Source organism: Chaetomium strumarium, assembly GCF_033439665.1.
Source record: "Chaetomium strumarium strain CBS 333.67 chromosome Unknown B0T15scaffold_2, whole genome shotgun sequence".
In the NCBI taxonomy this organism is placed as follows: Eukaryota; Fungi; Ascomycota; class Sordariomycetes; order Sordariales; family Chaetomiaceae; genus Chaetomium; species Chaetomium strumarium.
Window position 1 is genome coordinate 4,649,144 of NW_026944430.1, and position 22,480 is coordinate 4,671,623.

At 57.6% G+C, this 22,480-nt stretch overlaps 4 protein-coding genes across 4 annotated transcripts; 2 read left to right on the forward strand and 2 right to left on the reverse strand.

The window, feature by feature from the left end:
* The first annotated feature begins 3,770 nt into the window (after window positions 1–3,770).
* Window positions 3,771–8,646, forward strand: B0T15DRAFT_133239 (uncharacterized protein). Its single transcript, XM_062861769.1, has 2 exons — window positions 3,771–6,602; window positions 6,684–8,646. The coding sequence occupies exons 1-2, from the start codon at window positions 3,981–3,983 to the stop codon at window positions 8,256–8,258; spliced, it is 4,197 nt and encodes a 1,398-aa protein (XP_062724964.1). The 5' UTR covers window positions 3,771–3,980; the 3' UTR covers window positions 8,259–8,646.
* Window positions 8,647–10,199: 1,553 nt separating this feature from the next.
* On the forward strand, window positions 10,200–11,599 carry B0T15DRAFT_133257 (autophagy protein Apg5-domain-containing protein). The gene is made up of 2 exons (XM_062861771.1): window positions 10,200–10,997; window positions 11,199–11,599. Exons 1-2 carry the CDS (start codon window positions 10,289–10,291, stop codon window positions 11,387–11,389), a joined length of 900 nt encoding a protein of 299 aa, XP_062724965.1. The 5' UTR covers window positions 10,200–10,288; the 3' UTR covers window positions 11,390–11,599.
* A 1,145-nt stretch (window positions 11,600–12,744) lies between these two features.
* On the reverse strand, window positions 12,745–16,351 carry B0T15DRAFT_483608 (uncharacterized protein; the record flags this gene model as incomplete). The annotated part of the gene is made up of 6 exons (XM_062866172.1): window positions 12,745–13,306; window positions 13,433–14,035; window positions 14,120–14,236; window positions 14,302–15,774; window positions 15,869–15,978; window positions 16,073–16,351. 6 exons carry the CDS (start codon window positions 16,349–16,351, stop codon window positions 12,745–12,747), a joined length of 3,144 nt encoding a protein of 1,047 aa, XP_062724966.1.
* A 5,206-nt stretch (window positions 16,352–21,557) lies between these two features.
* B0T15DRAFT_392092 (uncharacterized protein) lies at window positions 21,558–22,349 on the reverse strand (the record flags this gene model as incomplete). Its single annotated transcript, XM_062864615.1, has 2 exons — window positions 21,558–22,144; window positions 22,199–22,349. The coding sequence occupies 2 exons, from the start codon at window positions 22,347–22,349 to the stop codon at window positions 21,558–21,560; spliced, it is 738 nt and encodes a 245-aa protein (XP_062724967.1).
* Window positions 22,350–22,480: the final 131 nt, after the last annotated feature.

Genomic DNA, 22,480 nt, shown 5'->3' on the forward strand with positions numbered 1-22,480 from the left:
GGCTGGCTGGGAGGTGCGATTTTTTGAGGTGGCGCGATAGGGGTGTCTCGGAAAATGGCATTCTCCATGAGTACACCTGAGTCCGCCGGGACGATGCGTAGGGGAGGTGGTCTTTGGAGAGAGAAGGTTGAAGCAAACTTCCGGTGCCTTGTGTTCGTCGAATCTATTCTCGAACTAGATCGCCATGCACAAGCCAACCCGAACATGTCCGTCGGGTTAACCTGAGACATTGTCCTATCTCTTCTCCGCGTGTTAGTACGCGAATCCCACCGTGGCATCACTGTTCACCATAGGCAAGGTCATATACCGCGATGGCGCCCCGAGCATCTGTCCAAAGATCCTGCGAGAGCTGGATGAGCGGTCTCTGACATCAATCTGTTGCTCAAGCTTACCAGTGACGGAAGTGGAAGGTTGGCTCACCTTTGGGGGGTCGGTTCGGACTTGATGCATGTCGTACCTCCATCTTCTCCGGCAGGATCCCAGATTATATTTATCTGGAACCCGTGGAAAAGTCAAGTCAGCGTTCTCCGCGTGTTTCCCGTCCTCACCCGGCGCCTCCACTACATCTCGGGCAGACGTCACTTTGTTGAGCTCCCCTCTGTCCAAGATAATGCGGCAGGATCCTCCGGTCTCTCTTTCTCTCGGTCTTGTTCCCTTTGTCTTCGATCGGACGATGACTAGAACTTCGCAGACCGAAGATAAGTAACAAACAGGAAGACACCCTCGAGCAAAGTTGGTAAGGTGTTTCGATCCTCAGCGATGACCTGGTTGGAGCACGCGATTCTTATAAGCCGGAAAAGATCTTGCACAGTATGTGAGTGAGTAGAGTGTGTCGCTAGCGGCGTGCTCGTTTCTAGTTGGTATGGGCCGTCACGGCATATTGAGGAACGCCGCTTAGATGAGAGGGATATGACAGATCACAGAGTTACAAGGGGACGAGGACGCTCGCGGAAAGGCTTACACTCAGCGGATGTGGCCATGTTCCACACGGCAGGGATGCATTACAACTTGTAGTGTAAGGTGTCTATCCAGTCGTTGACCCAATGTGACCTACCTTAAATACAACAGTTGCGCTGGGAACTTCTTCCCAATGTAGTCAGCCCCGAGTCAGCGTTCGGACGCTCGAGCTGCAATGCATACTAGTTGATAGCCGTCTCCGTATTTGTAGCTGGTCGTCGCTCGAAGAAGGGTCCCGGCTCCCTTCTTCGGGCCCCTGACCTGCATGCAACTTGGATAGATGAACGATGGCGTACGCCCATCACAACATTTCTATACTTTTTTATGAGATCACGACACCGCTCTGCTTTAGCTAGCATCTGCAGACTCAGAAGCCGGGAGATGCTGGCGTGGTCTCTGCAACGTGTGGGATGATTCCGCTCTCCTATTATCTGCGCCAGCTGAGTTCACTTCACCCCTCAGCGTCGTCGATCAGTGTGCTTGGCCGAAAACGGCCAGCAAGACCACACCGGGCCTTGGGCGCTTTTGCAGATCCCCATAGGAGACGCACTCTCTACATTGTTACTGCAAGAGCTACATAGTGGAGGTAAGGTTTGGCGTGAGCTATCTGAATGTGAGAAATGGAGGGAGTTCGGTAGTACGAAATACTTGATAACTAGGGGGTGGGCTTCTCCACGCGGATCAGTCATTGAGCGGGCCTCTGTTCTCGCTTCCAAGTTGGGGGTGCCTTATAATATAAGTTGCTGCGAGTGTTTTCGTGGCGTGCCTCCACGTGGTTCTCCGTTCGTTTGATCCTAGTGTATACTTCATACACCCAATATCCGAGTTGTCTCGAGACTGAGAATTTCATGACGCCCCTCACCTCTTCCGCCACAGCCTAAAATGTCTGACATCGACTGCAGATCATTCGGCTTTGAAGTAGCAGACAATATATGATCCGAACTAACAATGGCTCACAAGTACCCCTATACGTAGGTTGTAAAAATTGTTTCGGACCGGATGAGCTGCAGCTACCACGCTCTGCGCCGATCTAACCAATTGTGGTAATGCTCAGAGGGTCCGTGCGAGATAGTCTTATCCCCCGCAATGGCCGGGTGCTGTGGTAATCACTTGCATGGGCCGTGTTTCAAACCTTGAACGCTTCCATAGGCTGTTTGCTGCCACGGCCTCCCGTGCAAGCCGGAAAACCTTCCCACAGCCTGAGCCAGTATCAAGCACCAAGATCATGATTTTCCGATGGAAGCTTTCAATGGAAGCCGGAGCTTCCCATGCCAAGAGACGACTCCATTTTGTGTAAATTTAGGGAATGTGGGTAGCAGCAGGGATGGCTCATGTTGCATCTGCGACACTTAGACTTCCGGCAACGAACCTACACCGAGAGGCCGAGATCTTCGCTCCAGATTCCTTCCAGGTAGTGAGGTGGTACAGAGGTTCTCGCTCTACATACATATGTGAGAGGCACTATGTGCTTACAAACACAGCATATAGGCAAGTCAAAAATATTCCGCGTCCCTACTGTAGGTGCCTCGGCAGCCAAACGGGCCATTTCCGGGATCACCAGACCCAAAACGGACACCCTGGGCGGTGCATGGGACGGATCGCCCACTCAAACAGCCGGAATTCATCTCAGAGATGCCCCTTTCTCCACACTTGCAGTGTTCTGGGGCGGCCCTTGAAAGGACCCTGGCTAGACCCAGAGCTTCTCCAGGCTAGTGTCTAGTGTAGGAGCAAGCTCAGGAGACGGCGAAATCTCTCTGTCTCCCTTAGGTGAACTGATGAGAGAGTCCGTCGGCAGCAGGGAGCCATTGAGCTTCATCCGGCACCCATCTCAGCCTCTCTCTTCTGCACTCTGTTTGTGCTGCACTGTTCTGTCGAGCACACGGCGATTCCGGGAACGTTCGACTTTGCTGCGCCGACAAACCGCGTCGGACTGCACCGAAATAGCACACCTTCAGCTCTCCGACCTGGACAGTACCGGAGTTGCATGTCTGCTGTGCGACACCGACTGGGCACCAGCGGACCGCCAATCTCTGGGTCTATTACTCATACGGTCTGTGGCGCTGCTGAACAGGTGCGTTCCATGCTCTCTCTGTCCCAGCGAAAAGCTTTCTTCGCCGTTCAGGTTGTCCTTGTGTCCTAAAGTTATGGCGGCATTGTGATGCAGGCCTCTGTCGCGGGCCGCTTGGATTGGAAGCTCTGGGCTCGCGTCTCTCGTCCTCCTTCGAAGCCAGGTGGCACAAGGGCTCGGCGGGTTGATGCTGATTGTCCTCACCTCCAATGTGCGCCGGCGGCGCCAGACACACTGCGAGGTAGCAGTGCTGACACTCTCGCGCTCCGAGTGCAACGTCCGGCCGCGTGTCTTTTGGCTGTGTGCTTGGACGAAGGGGGGGAGAGATGGCACATGCTCCATGTGCCGCTTGGGTGCGGCGCGCATCGGAGGAACCCGAGTTATCTGACTTGCTTGCTTGTTGTGGGCTATGGAGGCTATGGAGATATCCGCCTGCCTTTTCCGTCGTCTCGTCGAGTCTCCAGCGTCGCTTTTGTTTCAGTCCCGCCACCCGCAATTGCGCCGGCCAGCGAATCGCAAACGATCGGCTAACCATGAATTAGGTTTATGAGATTCTAGTTTGCCCGGCACAGCCCTGCGAGATCGAAACGCCGTTGCCTTGGACCCGATCACACTTTAAGGTATCTTGCCGTCCTCCAGACCGTGGGCCCAATCCGGAGTCACTTCCCACGGCAACAACAGCGGCACCATACCGCAAAAGCTGTGTGCATCCCACCTGCCGAGAGGCAAGCCGCATTCCAACAGTGAAGCTCTGTTCACCGCAACACAGGTCAATTCGGATGCGTGGCGCTGTCGCTGTCCTGTCACACACCCCCGGCTGTACACTTCGGTTGACACCCTGCAGCAGGGCCGCAGTCCGCAGCGGTGTCCCGCGATCCCGGCCATTACATACCCGTACACCGTACCTACCTACACTGTATCTGCCGGCCAGTGTCCGGTTTGCCCGCAATCTGCCATGACTTTATCATTAGACACGGCCGCCTCCCGGCCGTCTCCAGGTGCGGTCTCTCCTTCACCACGCATGCCGTCGCGGTCGAGGACGCAGAGCATATCCAGCGACCGGCCGTCGACCGTCGCGCACAGCCTGATGTCCCCTCCGCTGTCGGTGTCACCCGAGCCGGCCTTCATTGCTGCGTCGGCCGCCTCGCAAATCGTCACCAACGACCACGACAGCCATGCGGAAACGTGGTACGACCAGCATGGCATCGAGCCGTCGGGCGAGACCGCTGCCGTGTCCCCCGGCGCGTTGCAGCTGGTCAACAATTTCTTGGATCAACTGCTCTTCAACTTTCTCTGCACGTCGCGCTCAACTGCCCTGTCCACCCTGCGACCGGCCGTGACCGAAGTCCTGAAGCCTAAGCTCGCCAAGGATGCAATCAACCAGGCGGACGAAGAGTTGCGGGAGTACCTGGGCGGAGACGACGAAGAGGGGCCGCAGACGGGCAATTCCGGGGCGCCGACGGATTGGGATTTGGAGCTGGCCTGGAAGAGGACGCGCCTCCGTTGCATGGTGTACTCGTCGCTGGGAGACATGGAGGAAGAGGACGAGGACTACTACATGGAGCAAGGGCATCTCGATGCCGGACCCGATGGCCGCTTCTCCGAGACCGTCTCTCCTGCTGTCGCCATCTTCTTGACGTCCATCCTGGAATTCATGGGCGAGCAGGCGCTGATTGTCGCGGGTCAAGCAGCGTACCACCGCATGCGCCTGAAGTACGAGAAGGACCTCAAGGATGGCGCGCGGAGCCCCACCGGCGTCGCCGACAGGATTGTCGTCGAGGAGCTTGACATGGAGCGCGTTGCGCTTGACCGGACGTTTGGCCGCCTGTGGAGATCGTGGAAGAAGAAGATCCGGTCGCCCGGTGTTGGGGCCATGGACCGCCTGGCGCGATCCTTCTCCAGGGACTCGTTGCACTCGGCAGGCAGTCATCTGCGCTCAACGAGCAGCGCTGCTGAGCTCGCCGTTCCGGCCACTGTTCCAGAACCCGATGCGGAAACTGAGCAGGGGAAGAGCGAGGCTCATAATCAAGGGAAGGCGCCCGATCATGATGCCGTGGAGGAGTATCTGATTGCTGCTGGTATCCCCCTGCCACTGGGACCGAATGACATTGCGGAAATCGAAGTGCCAGGCCTCGCGCACTACGCTGATGAAGAGAAGGAGAAAGAGAGGAACCGCGCGGAAGAGGAGAGCAGGCGAAGCCGTCCAAAGAGCCTAATATTCCCGCCGTTTAGCACCACACCTGGCCAGCTCACGACGTCGACGACATCTCCACCGCAAGCGCCCAGGAAACGCTCAAGTTCGCTGCCAGCGTCTACCCTTGCGCGTTATGCCGTTGCTGAGGTAGCACAGCCGGACGAAGCCGGTACGGAGGCATCCACGATTGTCTCCCCGGCGGAGAGCCAGGCAGCGGCTGGCGCTCTCTCGACTGCCCAAGCAGATGCAGCAGATCCTAATGAAGCGGACGTCACTGAGGAAGATGACTTGAAAGAGGACGAAGACGACGAGATATCCATTGAAGAGCCGCGGATTGTAACGTCGGCCAGAGTCTCCATTGTCGGCCGGACTCCGTCAAATTCATCCGTCGAACAAGGAAAACCCCCCAGCATCATCACCAACCTACCGGTCCGGACACCGAGCATCCATTCGGCTCGTCTGATTGAGGTCACCAGCCCCCGGAGCCCGGCGCTCGGCTCGCGGCGCAACTCTGTGGCTGTGACCGAATCGACCCGCCACTCGAGCTCAGCGCGCACCAGCCGCACAGTGACCCCTCCGGTTCCCGAGGACCGGCCAGGGCAGGCTCTGGAGAGCGTCTCAGGCGACAGGTTGACTGTTGTTGGCCATGCCAATAAGTCGGGGCTAGCGGCAAGCATGTCCATCTCGGAGAGCGAAGAATCCGCCGATAAAGAGTATAGTGTGTCGCCTATCACGCCTATCACACCTCCCGCTCAGCCAGAAGAGGCCAGCCAACCAGCCGCTTCTGCGCCGGCTGCCCCTGAGCCAGTCGCCAAAAGACAGTATGATTCAGCCGAGACTACCTTCCAAAGCCGACCGTCGACCCCTGGGAGGGCCATCACTACTAAAGTCACCGTCCTCCCGGGTACATCATCTCCAATGTCGACGGCATCATCAACTAGCGGCACCTTCTTCATCGAGTCGATGCCGGTGCTGCGAGAAGAAAGACACGGGCAAGAAACGCCTCGCGGCGACAGCCAGCGGTCCCGGGCCTCTCCCGCTGCGCATCCGCCCGCTGTCCCCGAACGGAGTTCCGGGAGGCAAACCCCTGCCAACACGTCGGCTTTGCGCCAGCCGGCACCAATCGGCCAAGTGTCGGTGGAACGTTCTCGTGCTCGCAGCCCGTCGCAGGGCTCCTTGTCGCGACCCGGCGAAGCATCTGTAGGGCACTCCAGACAGCAGCAGTCTTCCGGTTCGCCTTCATCGGCAAAGCTGAAGGCTGTACGGACCTCTGAGGAAACCATGCAGTCCCGTATTGATGTGGTGCGGGATTTTGAGGAGCTCATACAGAGCGACCAGACGATACAGTACACGCTGACGCCCGAGAGTATGCGGGATATGGACGTAAGCACGGACTCCGTCTCCTTCTCCCCGGCTTTCACTAGGGTAGGTAATTTATATGCGGGGGCTAACAAACGCTCACAGGGACGGTCAATCACTGCTGGCAGCCCAGTGGTCTCGGTGAAGACGCGGAAGAGCGAAGAGGCGCGCCGCAACAGATCCCGCTCCCGTTCATCGTCGGTTCCCCGGAACGATGCGAGAGCGCCGGCGCCGGGCCCGGTACCACGCTCGTCTGGTTCAGGATCGCATTCTGTCACCGACGGGCATTATACGAACAAGAACTTCCCCACGGCCACGGGCAAACACGGCGGGGTTGTTCCGCGGTCTATCCCCCCGATGCCGTCTAAACCGCGCTCCAGTAGCGGGCCCCAAGCCAGAGACGCAAGGTTGCCGCGCGAATCCTTGGCTGAATTTGCTGAGTTTATCCGTTCGACCGGTCCTGCCGGGGCCGGGGCCAGCGCAGCTTCCATCAGTTCATCCTCGCGCCCAGCGAGAGCACGGAACCCGGGCTCCGTATCGAACATCAGCATCGAGACGGGCCGGGTGTCTACGACCAGCAACCCCAACCGGCTGAAACTCCAGGCTCGCGGGGCCACCGTTGATCACAAGGACGACAATTCCGACTTGATCGATTTCATCCGACGCGGCCCGCCAGCCCCCGCGGGCAACCACCGTATCCCACGAACCGTCGCTCCTTTCCGGAGCACCATGGATTCGGATCAGATGGCGGCCGCAGTCGGAGGCAAAGCCGTCGACGCCCAACTGCGCGACGTTGACATGCGGAGCAGCCAAACCTCCAACAGTGCCACCGAGTCCTCAGTGCCGCCGTCCATCCAGTCGTCCATCAACTCCCGCCGTCCTCTGCTGGCACAAAACCAGCCCATGTCCTACAGCACCACGGACACTAGTGATGACATGCCGATCCCGAAGCGCAAGACCCGCCGTGTCCGTGACCCGTATGCCATCGACCTAAGCGATGAGGAGGAGATGGAAAACGAGCTCATGGAGGAGGATCTGGCACCACCGCCCGGAAGAAAGATGCAAACACAGGATGAAAGCCTCATCGACTTCCTGAACAACTACGCGCCCCCGCCAGAGCCGACGGTGCAGCCATTCAACATCCCACAGACGCGGAACACGTTAAAGCCCAAGAAGAAAGCCAGTGCGCCGAGCCTGATGGCCAGGTTCACCAGACGGGACAGCGGACAGTCGGGCAACGCAGCGGCGTCCAATCCTGCTGCCCGCCCCGTCACGTCGCAGATGCCTGCCCAGGCTCCGAGGAGCGTGAGCAGCCGGGCCGGCGGCGCCGGGAAAGGGGGTCACGTCCCCATTCAAGTCAACATCCCCGGAGGCGTCAACGGGTATGTCCCGCCCGTGCGGACGTCTTCCAGGCCCGCCGCCGACGGCCTCGGCCCGCCCCTCGGCATGGGCGGCGGCGGGCACCCCCGGGGGCCGATGAAGAAGTTTGAGCCGCGCGAGGCCGTGTCCGGCGCAAATCGGGCCACTTCTGATCTGGCGGACTTCTTCAAACACTCCGGCCCGCCCCCCGGCATGTCTCCTCCGGTGGCGAACCAGTTCTCGAGACCCGCAGAGCGGGCCGAGCCAACAAACGGCTTCTCAAGGGTGTTCCCCAGGAGGAAGAAGCCGAGCATTTCTTAGGGCCGGATCTTCTTGGCTACCTACCCACCCAACCCCCCAACCCCCCCCCCCCCCCACCGCACGACCTACCTACCTGACTTTTGGATAGCGTGGTGGGAGATTTCTGCTTCAATATTCTTGTATACACGCCTTGCACTGTATGGTTTTGAGGTTTCTTTCGGTAGTTTTCTTTCTTTTTGGGAGGCAGGCGCCCGCTACATATTATTTACTCCGTGATGGAGGTGCGAGGGGGTGACTCGGAACTTTTTTATTTCAGGATGGCGGTTTTTTTGGATCATCAAAATCTTGCACGATTATTAGGTAGGTAGGTATCCTGCCTAGGTACGGAATAGTATATTCAGAGATCTTCCATCATGCCATTCAAAGTTTTATGATCTCTGCTTACTAATGAGCCGTTTGCGTGTTCTCACCCTTTCTCCCTACTCCTGACACTCGTGAACCCGGCGCTTCTACTTGTACCAATCACACCCTCAGTAGCTCGCTCGCCTTACTCGATACGTACCACTGGTCATCTCCTACGACCCTTTTTTATTTTGGTTAAAAACACGACTCCGAACAGCAACTTAACCTGCCGTTTGCCATCATTAATGTTACCGCTCTGCTGATATGTCTGGGTACGAGTAGTAAGGGGGCCTGGCTGGTTCATCACCAGCTTACACGTCGATACGATATGGGCGGGGGGGTATCACAAACAAAACAAGCAGGCCTTCCCTTCGGCGCAAGAGAACCAGTCACAGAGAAGAGTACAGTACCTAAGTAATACACGAGCAGGAACAGGCGACTTTTTTTTTCTTCTTTTTCACGGGAAGGGTCACACAGCATTGCTCCATCTGCTGTTGAGCTGACGTGCTTTTTCTTGGGAGAGAAGAGGGGGGGGGGGGGTGGATAGGCTGCTGGCTGTGTGTGCTTGAGGGCGAATCAGGGCCTCCATGTTGGCGGTGTAGCACACATGTAACTTCGCAGCAGTGTCATATAGACTGACTGGTGATAGGTAGCTGGGATTGGCGGTGGCTTGGCCCTGCTTAGGAGGGAACGGAGATACCAGTTTCTCTTCCTTTTCTTTCGATGGCGAAGGACGCGAATGAGTTGTGATCTGTCATATTAACTGGCCATCGGACATGCCGCTTCCAATCGTGACGGACGCCAGCATATCTACAGTGTACGCCGGCCGTGTATGTATGCTGGCTCTACCCGCATGTACATATGTGCTACTTCGTACACCTGTCGGCGCCCTCTTAGACATAACAGGTAAGCACATGTTGTTAGGCCGAGTGCGTATATTCCAATTTGAGCGGAGGTGATGTCCTCGGGGCAGCGTATGTCCAAACTGCTCGATGTATTATTGTATCAGGTGCTTATTGGACCGCGTTGTCGAGGACAACCTGCTCTTGCCCTGGTGTTGGGACAGACTCCCGAGCTTGCCGGGGCTCTAAGCGACTGGCCGGGAATGGCAAGAGAGCTGATTGGGAAACAACGTGCATTTGGGGATCGGGAATGCTTGTGTCGATCATAGATGATTTTGCAAGCAGCAAGAATTGGGCGTCTGCAAGCGCAATTGGCAGCCGTAGAACCCCTCATCACCCAGCACGCTCGGAGGTGAGCCCCTCACCACCAAGCTACCCCGCAGCACCACTCTCAGACGACCACTGCCACGCAAATCACCTCAGACAGCCTAGGTTCCTTTTCTCATGATACTGTACAGTGCATGCATACATTATGTACGGAGCCGATAGTGCTCCACACTCTTGAGGCGGTCAAGAATTGCACTGCAGCCGTCCGCCTGGGTTTAGTGCTAGTGATAGCCCCACACAGCCCGGCGACGATCAGGACCTGGCATTCGATTCGCGACATGCAAAGGCCTCTTGGCTATACCGAGCTAGCTGGAGACGTTCTGTCCAGCGAAAACGACATCCGACTTCGATACCCTCCCATCCGAGGGAAACCGCCAACCCGGGCCAGAGGTGTCCCCTCAGGTCAGCATCATCATCACTCCGTGAGTGAGTGAGTGAGGCGGACATTCCATTAGTGACATGGCCTCACCATCGACATCGTCATGGGGCTCTCCCGCGTCCGGCACCCGGATCCGTCGCCACCAAGACCACGATGGCTCCGAGGCGGCCCCAACAACAACAACGACAACAACACCCACACCGCTCCTCCAGACGCTCTGGAGCCTGCAGGTGCCCCTGCACATCACGCACATGTCGCAACCCGCAGGAACAGCGGCGCCGCCGCCCTTCGTCGTGTCGGTGCCGCGCTTCAGCTACCTCGCCTTCCTGCTGCCGCGGCTGACCGCCTACTACGGCCTGCCGTGCTCGAGCTTCCACCACGAGGAGATCCAGCTGCGCAACCTGGCCGTCGGCCTGCTCGTCGACCTGTACCAGCCGGCGGCCGGCTTCCCCTGGCGGCTGGTGGTGGGCGACGGCCCGGAGTGGGACATTGCCGACACCTTCACCAACTCGGCCAAGGAGGCCGACTTCGTGCGCAACGGCAACGCCAAGCAGATCATGAGCCTGTCCAAGGAGCACAGCACGGCCCTGTGGAACGCCGTGCAGGACAACGATTATGCTACGTTTACCAAGGTCAACAACCGCCTCCTCAACACCCCAACCCCGCTCAAGAACGTCCCCGTCCGCGTCTACATCCCCTCATCACCCTCACCAAACGACGCAGCAGCTGGTACGGCACCGGGGTCCTTCAAGGTGGTACAGGCGCTGGTGGCGCCACGGCTGCCCAACAGTAAGCCGCCTCTCCCCCCTTTCCTCTCTTCCCCGGTTTACCCACATTGCAAAAGAGACAGAAAACGCCTCCCTTCTTCTTCTCCTTGCAAGGGGGAGGGGGAGGGAGGGAAAGCAAAATATTCAAAATGGCACGCACATTGACTGACCAGACCCGGTCTGATCCTGATATTGACTAAAAATCTTGCAAAAAAATAAAAAGGGACTCCGCAAACACTAGGCGCCGCTCTGAAGAGCCTCCTGCCCAGTCTGTTCCCCTCCAGCCGGGATCCTGTCCTAGCCAACGTGATCCTCCACGGCGGGCCCGTGCCCTTCCGGGCGCCGCTGGAGGAGCTGATGCGCGAGGCTGCGTATCCCGACGGGTGGTTGTGTCTGTGTGTGGTCTTGTTATGACGAGATTCTTTTTTTGAGATACCCAGGTTTTTTTTTTCTTTCTTATTGGTACAATACATGTACAATTACCAACTCGAGAGCGGCGGTGGTGGGGTCCGGGTTGGTCGAGAGGAGGGAGGGAAAGACAGGAGAGGTTCTGTGCAATATCTCTCTCACTCACTACTTGATCATGAAGGATCCGTAGAGCCAATCTTGGTGACACACTAGATGATCATTCCCCCCACCACGGGTCGGAATTATGTGTACGTATGTATGTATGCGTAGTTATATGTATGTCTTCAAGTGATGTTTCACTTGCTTGGCTCTTTCTATCCTCCAATCCATCCATCGTGTACCTTATCTATGACCACCCGGCTGCGTGCATTGGCTCTCATGCTGCCCCCTTGGCTTGCAAACAGACAAATGTTATAATGTCTTTCCTTCCCTCCGCTTTGCAGATTCTCAGACAATTATGTACACGGACAACGCCGGAAAGGTGCTTGTTGTATGCATGTGTATGTATGTATTAGGTTGTGGTTCCCCCAAGACCGCCGGAACAAAACTCCCCCCCACCGACCAAACCCTGTCGAGTATGGGAACCGGCGAGCGGGCGCCGAGGGGAATATGAGTTTGAAACACATATGTAAGTACCTAGATGAGTAGGGATAAGGTAATAGTAGTAGTAAACCAGAAAAAAAAAGCAAGCAAAAACAAGAAAGAAGCCAGTGAGAGAAAATCATGCAACATTTGCAAGAGAGAGCCGCCTTTCCCAGCTAGTAGTACCTAGTCTCTAAAAAAAAAAAAAACCCAGGACCTATTTATTCGCACGAATAGTGGTATCTCCGCCGCTCCTGAATCGAAACAAGGCCATGCAAAAAATGCTATGAAACAGGTCCCGAGGTTAAGAGACGATATGCAATGCACGACTTGATTTGATAGAACCCCCCCCTTCCCCCCCGCGGATTTCCAAAGTTGGATGTGACCAAAAAAGACCCAAAAAGAGCAAAAAGGGGGAAGGCCACACACACATGCCTTTTCCACAGCGATTCCGACATTCCGAAAACACGGACAGTTGCTCTCCCACGCCCATTCCCCACACTTCTACCGTCCCGATTTTATTTCAGGGTCCGGATATGGAAGGCTGCGAGAGCGTGGTTGCACCCAAGCCGGATGGTCGGACGGAAGCAGTGAGATGGAGGTAGCCTGCCCCTTTTGCCTTTCAGTTTGTGAAAACTCCAAGAACGCCGAGAAACGCTGCCTGTAGTAGTAGAGCAGACCGACCCAAAAAAAAAAAAAAAAAAAAAAGAAAAAAGAAGGGAGAGGTGGGAAGAGGAGAATCCGCCCCAAAAGCCGTTTCCGGGTATCCAACCCTTCGGTTACATTGATGGTGGTGGGTGATGGTGCATCGGAGGGAACATGGAGGGATGGGTCCCATGCATTGGGCCCTCAGGCCCAGGCACAAACACTGGAGGCCCCGTAGCCACGCCAGGCATTGTCGTCGGTAGCGGCGACGGCAAGGGTGGAGACATGCTCATCATCCCATTGCTCATGTGGTGGACGGGGGAGTGCAGGCCCGTCGGTGCCGAGACAGGCGGCATCGGCGGCGCTATCGGCATCGAGGTGGCGATGGGCGATGGCGCGGGCGCGGGCGGGGGCTGGAGCGGGGGGCCGCCGGCTCCCGCTGAGTTAGTAGAGAAGCTCGACCCGGTTGGATGGTCCATCGCCTCGACGTGGTGGTTCGGTCTGCCGCCCCAGAGCTCGCGCTCCAGGGCTTCCAGTATGCGCAAGTCGACGTTGAGGGCGCTCGTGGGGTACGAGATGACCCTGAAGAAGGCAATCGTCCGGCTGAACAGCTCCCGGAGGATATGTTCGTCGACAAACCGAGCGAGAGTGGCATCCCTGAACACGGCCGAGAGTGTGAGGAGATTTCCCCATTGCCTATGTAGTCACACCGAGTCAGCTGCATTGTTCTGGTCCAGAATGAGGGAGAAGGTTGATGAGCGGCATTTGAGGGAGCAGGTAAGGGAAGCAAGACGCGAGTGGGAAATTGAAAATAGTCCATACGCATGAGCAGTTCCAAAAACATTGGTAATGATGAACCGCTTCTCCTTGAGCCCGTGGAATGCCCGTGTACTCTCGATCAACGCCCGGACACCCTTGTGGGCATACTCGATCATCTGCGGAGTTATCTCATCGTCGGGGCTTCCGTCGGGACCAGCAAGGGGCCCCGGGAGCGCGGAACGGAGTTCAGGATTGTTCGCCGCGGCTTTCCTGAAGTTGATGTCGAGGATTTCGCGAATGAAAGGCCGATACGTGATCACTTGGGCGCCCCAGTACTTGGCGCGCAGACGGGCAGATAAGATGTCGCCGGCCGGCGGATCGTTGAGCGGGTCGAACTTGAACTGGGGCGGCACGAAGCGCATATCGAGCGAATTCTGAATGTACTCGATGATGTTGGGCCCCCGCAGCGAAAGCGGTTTCTGGGGGTCGTAGAGCATTCCGTGGATCTGGTTCAGGCTCTTGCGCAGGTACAGCTGCGCAAGATAACTCTGCAGCACATGCTCGTCAAAGCCCAGCTGTCGAGCCAGGTTGATGTTGGGATACGGCATCATGTCCTCATACGCCAGGATGTGCGACTGCGGGAGTGGCAACTCGGCGATAATGTCACTGTTTGGAATTCGCGCGCATTAGTCACAGCGTGTCCAAAGCACATCCCCAACACACCGTGTTAATACTGGAAAACCGGCTTACCTCTCCAACTGCAGAGCCGTCCAGAAGGCGAAGACGAGCTGGTTGTCGGTCTTCTCTGTCACCGCGTTCTGATCAATGTGCATAGCTGCCTGCAACTTCCTGAATCGATCCAGGCTCCTGTTCACCCCCTGATCAGCAAAGGGACAGCCGGTGAGAAAAAAAGATAAGAGAGGGCTACTCACGGTCTCATCTTGATCTGCAGCGCAAACCCGGCCTCCTTGATGTAAGCATAGCTTTCCAATACTCTCCCGAGCTGGCCATGGTAAAGCCCGGCCAGGAGATAAGCATAGATATGCCGCAGGCTGGTTCCGGCTAGCTGTCCCCCAAGGATATCGGTGGCATAAGCGAAATAGTCCAACCCTGGTATCACATCCAGATTCCTCTTCAGGGATGTCCCTCCCTTGGCAGATGGCCCCCCCGCTCCTTGAAACGAAGAGCGCCGGCTGGGTCCCGGCGGCCGCTCGGAGCCTTCCTTGGGGGAGGGTTGTGAGGAGTGCGAGGGCGACGAGGCCTGCGTGGGGGAAGCCGGGTAGCCGTTCCGTACTGCCGGCGAGCTGTGTACGGGCTCGCTGACAGGCACCACGTCGGGGATCCTGTCCTTGTGCAGGCAAATCTTTCCCAGTGCAAGCACCAACAAGACGAGCGCGTTGTTGATGGATCTCTGGAAGACGGGCTTGGCTGACTTGGGCGAGCCCGACGGCGACTCGGCGCCATCGGGAACCGGAGACCGCTTCCTCTTGGATCCTGTCGTCTCGGGCTGCGATGATGGCGTGTTCACGACGAACTTGGCGATACCGCCGCCCGTCCGGGGCTGTCTGTTCATGCTCTGCTGCACGCTGCTCAGAAACACCTTGACCATTGCCTTCAGCTCGACGGGGATAATGAGGGGGTGCATGTTCTGGATGTTGTCCTGGTAGCTCTGGACGTACTTCCACACGAGCGTCTCGTTGAAGTCGAGCGTCTGCAGGGCAACGACGGGCTTGCCGTCGATCGGGCCGGGAGAGCCGCTGATACCGCCCCAGGCATCGGCTGGCGAGGGCGCACCGCCGGCATCCGACACGTCGTCATGCACCACCTCCATGGCGCCGGCGTCGCGGAGAGCCTCCCGATCGGCCTTGTCGACCCGAATACTGCTCTCCAGACCCTCGCCGCGCCCCCAGATCCGGAGGAGCCCCCGTCTCTCTTCGTTCCGGATCGGGAACTCGTCCACATACTTGACGTTTTCCGCCTCCAGAATGCCCCGGACAAGGACCGAGATGGGCGGCCATTTGAGCAGAAAGGCGGCCAGCGTGGTGTGGTTATGCGGGATAGAGGGGACGCCAGGCGGCACAATGGGACCCGGCTCGACCTCCTTCTCCTCCATCATATCGCGCGTGATCGTGATCGCCTCCTCGGTGTTCATGTCCGGCCTGGGCGCCGCGCCGTCTCCGGCCGACGACAAACTCGCATCTTCGGCAGTGGGCGGTGCCGAGGCTGCCGAGGCGGCCGAGTCGGGTCGTTCATCCTCCTCCTGCGCCGGCTCGGCCCGAGAGTCAGTCGACGCTCGTTTGCCCACCATTTGGCGCTCAAGCCTGTCCATGCGCTGCTCAAACACGTCAAACCTGTCCCGCAGCAGCAGGAGCGCATCTAGTATATCGGCCGCAATCTTGTCTTGCCTGGAATCCAAGAGGGTCAGTGGGCGGGCGCAAGGGCGCGGCGCGGCGTGGCAACTCGAGCCGAGGAGTAGTTAGTAGTAGTAGTGTGACTCACTGTTTCGGAACCGCCTCCCGATACTTGCACTCGACTTTCTTCTCCTTGCAGCTCTTGCACGGTTTTAGCTCGTCGCACTTCGCCTTCAACTGCCGGCACATATCACAAGCCTATTATTATCGCGCAGCCACCTCCCGAGTTAGCCTGACCCTGACTCTACGATCCACTAGCCCTTCCACTCGCTGGCTGAACCGGGGCACAAACCTGTGATGCTCGTTGCGCCTTGCGCTTTCCCGAGGCGGCCGCCACTTGAATCGGGTAGGGGAGTTCGCCATGCGAGGCATACTGCGGCGGGTACTCGTACGGCTGAGCTTGCGGCAGCGGGGTCGGAGGTTGATAGCTCGATTGCCGACTGTACATGGGCTGCGGACCGCTGTCGTAACTCATATGCCGTCTATCTTCGCCGTACGACTGGGAGTGGGACGGCGGCGGCGGCGGCGGTGGTGGCGGCGGGCCAGCAGAATGCGGCGTCACGGGCGTCATGGAATCCGCGACGCCGGCGCCCGTCGAGAGGGGCCTGCGCAGTTGCGGGAGCGTATCCTCGGAAGGGTCCGTCTTGATCAGCGGCTCTCTGGGGCCATATGGTGGGTATGGCGGGTGTACCGGGGAGCGCGGAGGTTGCCTGTGTTCTTGCATTGGCGGAAACCGGTCGGGGTCATGGTGCCGTCGGTCGTCGATCGGGGTGTGCGATGCGGAAGGAGGGCGGGCCGGCGGCGGAGGCGGAGGAGGATCACCGGGGTGGTGAGGGCGCGAGAAGGAAAGCGGTGAGTGTTGCTGATACTGGCCCGACGGCGGGGAGTGGTGAGGCAACTGGCCAGTGGTGGGAGACGGGGTGGGATGAAGCAGTGATACGCCGTGGTGCGAACCCCCTACCGACCATGACGGGCCAGTTGACAAGCGTGGTCGCTTGGTGTCGGGCGCCGCGCGGTCCATGGCTGGGGTCTTATATATGCATGCACATGAACACTATCCGGACCAGGTGGCGGCGGGCAGGGCGAAGTCCAAGCAACAGGGCAGCAGGCAAGCTCACCGCGGCAGCATGGAGCACGAGAGCGGACAACGCCAGCGCCGGGGGGTGGGAAGAGAGGGCTAAACAGGGGAGCCGGCAGACCCCGTGACTTTGACTCAGCAGTACCTCTCAGATACCTCTGCGGGCGCGCGATGAGAGGTGTGGTAGGCTCGAGGAAATCGACGGAGGGCGGTCTGACAGGGCCGCGGGGTGGTGAGGAAGGTGTGGGGGCGAGGGTTTCACACCAGCAAGACCTGGCTGACCTGCACGGAAATGCTCCTCAGCTTGGCCGTCCGCCTTACTGTTGCTGATGTCGCGTATTACCCAGTAGCTCGGCCGAGGAGGCAGGTACTGTACATACGGAGGTAAAGGTTACCTAGTTGGGCAGCAAACGCACGGTATGTGGTCTGTGTTGCGCGTTCGAGATTTCCTGGGGGTCCGCGAAGTGGGGAGGACGAAAGCAGAGCTCTCGGGTTTCGGCAGCCCGGCAGCTGAGAGACCGTGGCTCGGGAAGATCTCCTTCATCCACACTTTGCAGCCCAGGGGATGGCGTCTTGGGAGCGCATACACAGGCCGGGTGTGCGCGAGATGCTGCTGGGCGATGCGCTGCGACTGAAGCGGTCGCAGGAGACGGTCAATGGCGAGGAGGTGGGAGCCGGTCAGGCGCTGGTTCGGGCCCTGGAGCGCAAACAAATTGAACTCCCCGGCTCCATCGCAACTGGAACCCTGTCCAGCACGTCTCATTAAGGGCACCTGGCGAGACCAGGGTGGTGGAGCCGCGGCGTTGCTGAACAATCAGACGCGCCCACACGGGTGGGACCTTAAAATGCCCACTCGGTCCGGGGTGTCACGGGTGTGCCCCTCTGCTGCGCTCCTGCGAGGCGAACATCGGCTTTTGCAAGCACGAGCCGCTCTGCGTCGCCGGCGAATGGACGTCCTCGGACGCGGTTTGCCAACCTTTGCTAGCTCTCACCACAGTCCTTCTTCGTGGTCCCTCTCTGGCGCTCTCTGCTAGGTACTATGCCATTTTGGTCTTTGAGTCCGTTTGCTCCTGTGGAGAGAGGGGCCAAGGTCGAAATGGGCGGTGACGAAGACCGACATTCGGGCGGACAAACAGACTAGCAGAAGCCACTGCGCCGACAGTGAGCGCCATAACATACTGCGTAGAGACTGATGGCAAGCCGATGCCTATCCCCCAACTTTCGGCACCAACCGTGACACAGCGCTTCTCACCCAGGTGACCCGGGCCGTTTCTCCTCAGCGCAAGATCGCTTCTTCTAGGGAAGCTCCAAGCGACGCGGAGATTTGACCGATTCGTCCCGCAAGGGTGACACACAAGTGACAAGGCAAGGCTGCACGGCTAGTCGCAACCTGGTGTACCCATGAACCGCCAAGCCGCGACTCGGGCTCCAACGCGACCAAGAGAGAGGTCGTCTCCGCAAATATCTTCCAACTTGCCGTTCGCCTTGGACCAGGCGGTGGAGCATCGGCATCGAGTAGGTAGCACACTGTAGTTGCTGCGCCAGCTGATGAGAGTATGTAGTGCTAGGTGGTTGTTGAGACGGGTAGGCAGCAGACGAACAAGAGGATGGTCCAGCAAGGCCGCTCGCTATGAACAGAAACCCTGGGAAATTGTGCCACATGCATGATGCGCGTGGTGGACAGGGACTAATAAGCGGGGGTAGACGGGAAGCATTGGGCATCCTCCAACCCCAGGTCGCCCGTGGAATGACTTCGCAGGCTTGTGAACCAGATCTGATTTCGCACCGTGCCGTGATTTCGCTCGAACGCTCTGCTGTATGCATGTCGGTACCTATATCTGTACGGAGTAGTACCGTACATACATACCCACATGCATATATGTACGTTGTCATGTAGCATTCCTCAGTCTACAGTACCAGGCAGTACCCAAGACCCGACAATGCTGAAGGCCAAGTTGGGCCTGGGCTTGGTGGGAGTGACGCTTCAGTTCCCGGGACCGCGACCGTTCCCATGGCACTGGTGCCGGGGCGATAGTACCTCTGCATGGCGGGAGCGCGTTGCCTATTCGTTCCATATAGTCCTTGGGCCAAAGGCGTCGGCCGGATGACGTTACATTGCTTGAAATAAAAGTGAAAATGACTGAGTGTAAATCCTCGTGAGGGCTGCGCGAAAAGGATTCTCCCTGTCGGTCAGCTACTGTGTAGAGTATTTCCTTGCGAAAGCCGCACTGACGGGAAAGGAGTGGCTCGAGTGTGGCAGCTGAGGGAGTTCCTGGCAGGGGTGGGAAGAAGAGCTGCCCGGCCCCCAAAGCGGAAGGTGCGCTCGGAACCTGGAAACATGGGGCTTCCGAACTTTCCAGGGCCTTTTTTTCTGCCGAGACCAACCTCCAATCGACGTCCCTCGTGGCATAAAAGACGTCTTAATGGATGGCCTCCAGCCTCCTATAGGTGGCGGCCTTACACTACATGGACGGTCTGCCCCTCACTGCTGCACGTTCACCGCTCGCTGTGGGGGTCAGTGGACGGGTAGGATTCCAAGCAGAGGGAGGGGAAGTGTCTTCCTGCGGCACTCTGCTTGGACCGTGAAGGTGCCTTATTATTACCTCCAACACCACTTGAGCTCGATCGGTTTGCATGTAGCCAGATTATCTACAATTTATTACGATACACCCCTAATAAGACGGCCGGCCATCTGTCATACCGTATCTTGATTCTTGCAGGCTTCGGGCCTATTTGCTGCAAAACACTAGGGTGGGGCATGTGTCCAACGTACCTGAGTGGCGAGACCTAGAGGGACGGGAATCTTGCAAACGCCGAACCGCACTTCTCGGTTTTTCTCCATCCTTTTGTGACAGGTCGACACAGGGCCATTGGGCTGTCACAAAAAATCCACAGGACCCTGCTCAGCTTCTCGAAGACGACTCTCGCTTACACTTTGACGCCATTGAAGCACTACCTAGGCAAGCGGTCGGCCTTGCCCGTGTCCCAGCCATTCGGGCATGGCGGGACGGAGTTCGGACGGAAAATGGTGCGGCTTCCTTGCTAGTGCCGGCCCGCCGACATGGTCATGGAACTCGAGGGATGAAGTGCGTCGTCCAATCATTCGAGAGAAAGGCCGTCCCAAGAGTCCCAACAGCGCGTGGCCAGCCCACCGATTTGGATTTCGCCTCACAGGTCTGCTTTGGTCGTTTCGGCCCGCCGGAGACAGATTTTAGTCAACTCCACCATCCACTGTTACGTCGTACGGTGTACCGGAGTCATCAGAGGCGGTGCCCGGCGTTCGAAACACGCAAGTTGAATCCCAAGGTCAGAGTGATATGTAATCACCATGCTTTCCTGTAGTTACTGTGTACTGTAGCACTGGATGCTTTCCCCACTCCCCTAACCCTAATCGTGCTATGCAGGTCCCCTGAGGATCTGCAGTATCGCGGCCGTTACACAAAGAAGACCCCGTACGGATACTCCATACGTAACAGGCTGGAAGAGGACGGGAGCGGGGTAATGATCTCCGCCGGTATGCTGGGCTGGGCTACTGTGTGGTATTGTTACCGTAGATATCCTGATGTTCTATTCGTATTACACTTGGTACCACGGTAGGTGGCCTGCATAAAACAAGATCGTGCAGCGTTCTGGTCATCAAGGCCATCCCGAGATGGCAAATTGGATGTTTTTCGAAGAGAAAAAAACCATGGAGCCCAGCGATCCACATGAGTCCAACCCAATGTTACCTTGACGGCCTGCGATACCGTAGTGGTCTGATTATTCGAATACCAGGTATATACGTGTACATCTTTTTCCTCGTCGGAAATGTTCTCGACCAGACTTCCCATGTGATAGGAGACGCAAACAACTTCTCCTTTCGGATGTCAGGTGAAGAGCGTCGGGGATTCGCCATCGAAGAGAAGTGTCACGATGATGATCATCCGTCTGATGGACGGTTTTGGCAACTGCGTACAGTTTCCCTTTGAACCGAGAGAAGGGGGATATGAGGATACGGGAATATCCGTGTGATTGCTGGATTCACACAATTCGCCGATGTTCAGACTCTTGTGTCTTTCGTTTGGCTGTGAGAGGCAGACAGCATCGACTGATACCGTGCGGGCCGCAATCAGCAAGACGATCGGTAAGCGCACCGTGACATCTCAGCTTCGTATGAACCATAATTCCCTACATACTAAAGGATGGGAAGTGATTATTGGTTAAGAAGCGGTAACATGACCCGACTTCATACCTTACGCTACGACCACACAGGCTGAGTTGAGAATGCCATGTGCAGGGGTCCAGGGGGCCTACGGCACGTCGTGAGTCGTCCATCAGAGCGAACGGCAGCAGGAACTTCCAACATGGCAAGCTTTTCCATGAAAATGCAGAATCGGCGAGATTAGAAACGCTGCAGTGGCGTCCCGCGCTCACCGATTGCCTTTCTCCCTTGTCCCAGTTAGACCGCCTTACAACCTGCACGGAAGGAGGCCGACGATTGGCAAACCCGCCACGGTCACTGTTTTCCTAGGTATCTCCTGCAGCCAACATTTCCTTTTGCTTGGCTCTGCGGCTTCTCTGTGGCGAACATCATCCTCCAACATTCTTTTTCCAAGCCTGGCAGAGAAAAAACTGACTGTTTGCCTCCTATCCAGTGCCGACTGACGAGTGTTGCTTCTTCTCGGCAACGAAAACCTGATCGAGTTAGGCCCGTCATAAATCAACAAGAGAATTCCTCCTGTTTCCCAACCTTCCTCCGCTTCGCCTTTGGGCGACTCTGCCCTGTGACGCTCTCCCTAGTTTCACCTGCCCCTTCGGAAGCTGGTTTAGACATCCCCTCCTGAACGACCCTAGTTGCCGCCTCCGGCTCAGACGATGGCTCGGTAAACACCAGGTCCCCCGCCTTGCCGAGCGCCTCACGACTCGCCTCTTCTAGTAGAACTCCGAAGGCTAGCAGAGCAGTCTCATCCATGCTCCGCTCGTCGATGGTCCTGGTTCCGACGTAACAGCGAGAGCCAAGCCGTGTTGCGGCCGCCTCGTAGAACCTGCTGGCATAGCTGTGGACCGACTTCAGCAGGAGTCCATCGGGGAGATGTCCGAGTCCGCCATTGGGGAGATCTTCGTTGGCCCAGTAGATGTCCTGTTCAGCGTAGCGAACCGGGGCATTCTTGCGTCGGAAGAGCGCCTCTTCAGGCGCGAGCTTCAGGTTCCGTGCCGAGTAGCGGTCGGCAGTCGAGCTCAGGCGGCGTTTACTCCTGCCACTGGGTGTTTCCAAGTCACCGAGCGACAGATTAAGCGTGACACGACCTGGAATCGGTAAGTGTGTGAAGTGTAGGGTTCGTTTGCTGAAGGGGAATCAACCTGCGACGGCATCATAGACGGTGGCATCACGCCCTCTCCGTCTCTTAGCATGGCCGGGCAATGCTGTTAATGAAGATGCGGAGGATGCCGGAGATGCCGGGGCGCTCTCGTGATCCGGGCTCGAGACGTTGCCGATTGAGGCCGCCTCCATGGCCTCAGTTGTGGATGGATGGATGCCCTGCTGGCTTCACCCGATCGCGTACAACCGAAGAAAATGGAATTTGGTCGCAAAGCTGGATATCATGTCAAATTTTTATTACGATGAAAATGCCTAGGCGCGAA

Coding starts and splice junctions, on each gene's coding strand:
- B0T15DRAFT_133257 (XM_062861771.1), top strand. CDS start 10,289: ATGGCCTCACCATCGACATCGTCATGGGGCTCTCCCGCGTCCGGCACC. Junction 10,998..11,198: donor GGCGCCACGGCTGCCCAACA/GTAAGCCGCCTC, acceptor AAAAATAAAAAG/GGACTCCGCAAACACTAGGC.
- B0T15DRAFT_133239 (XM_062861769.1), top strand. CDS start 3,981: ATGACTTTATCATTAGACACGGCCGCCTCCCGGCCGTCTCCAGGTGCG. Junction 6,603..6,683: donor AGAGTATGCGGGATATGGAC/GTAAGCACGGAC, acceptor AAACGCTCACAG/GGACGGTCAATCACTGCTGG.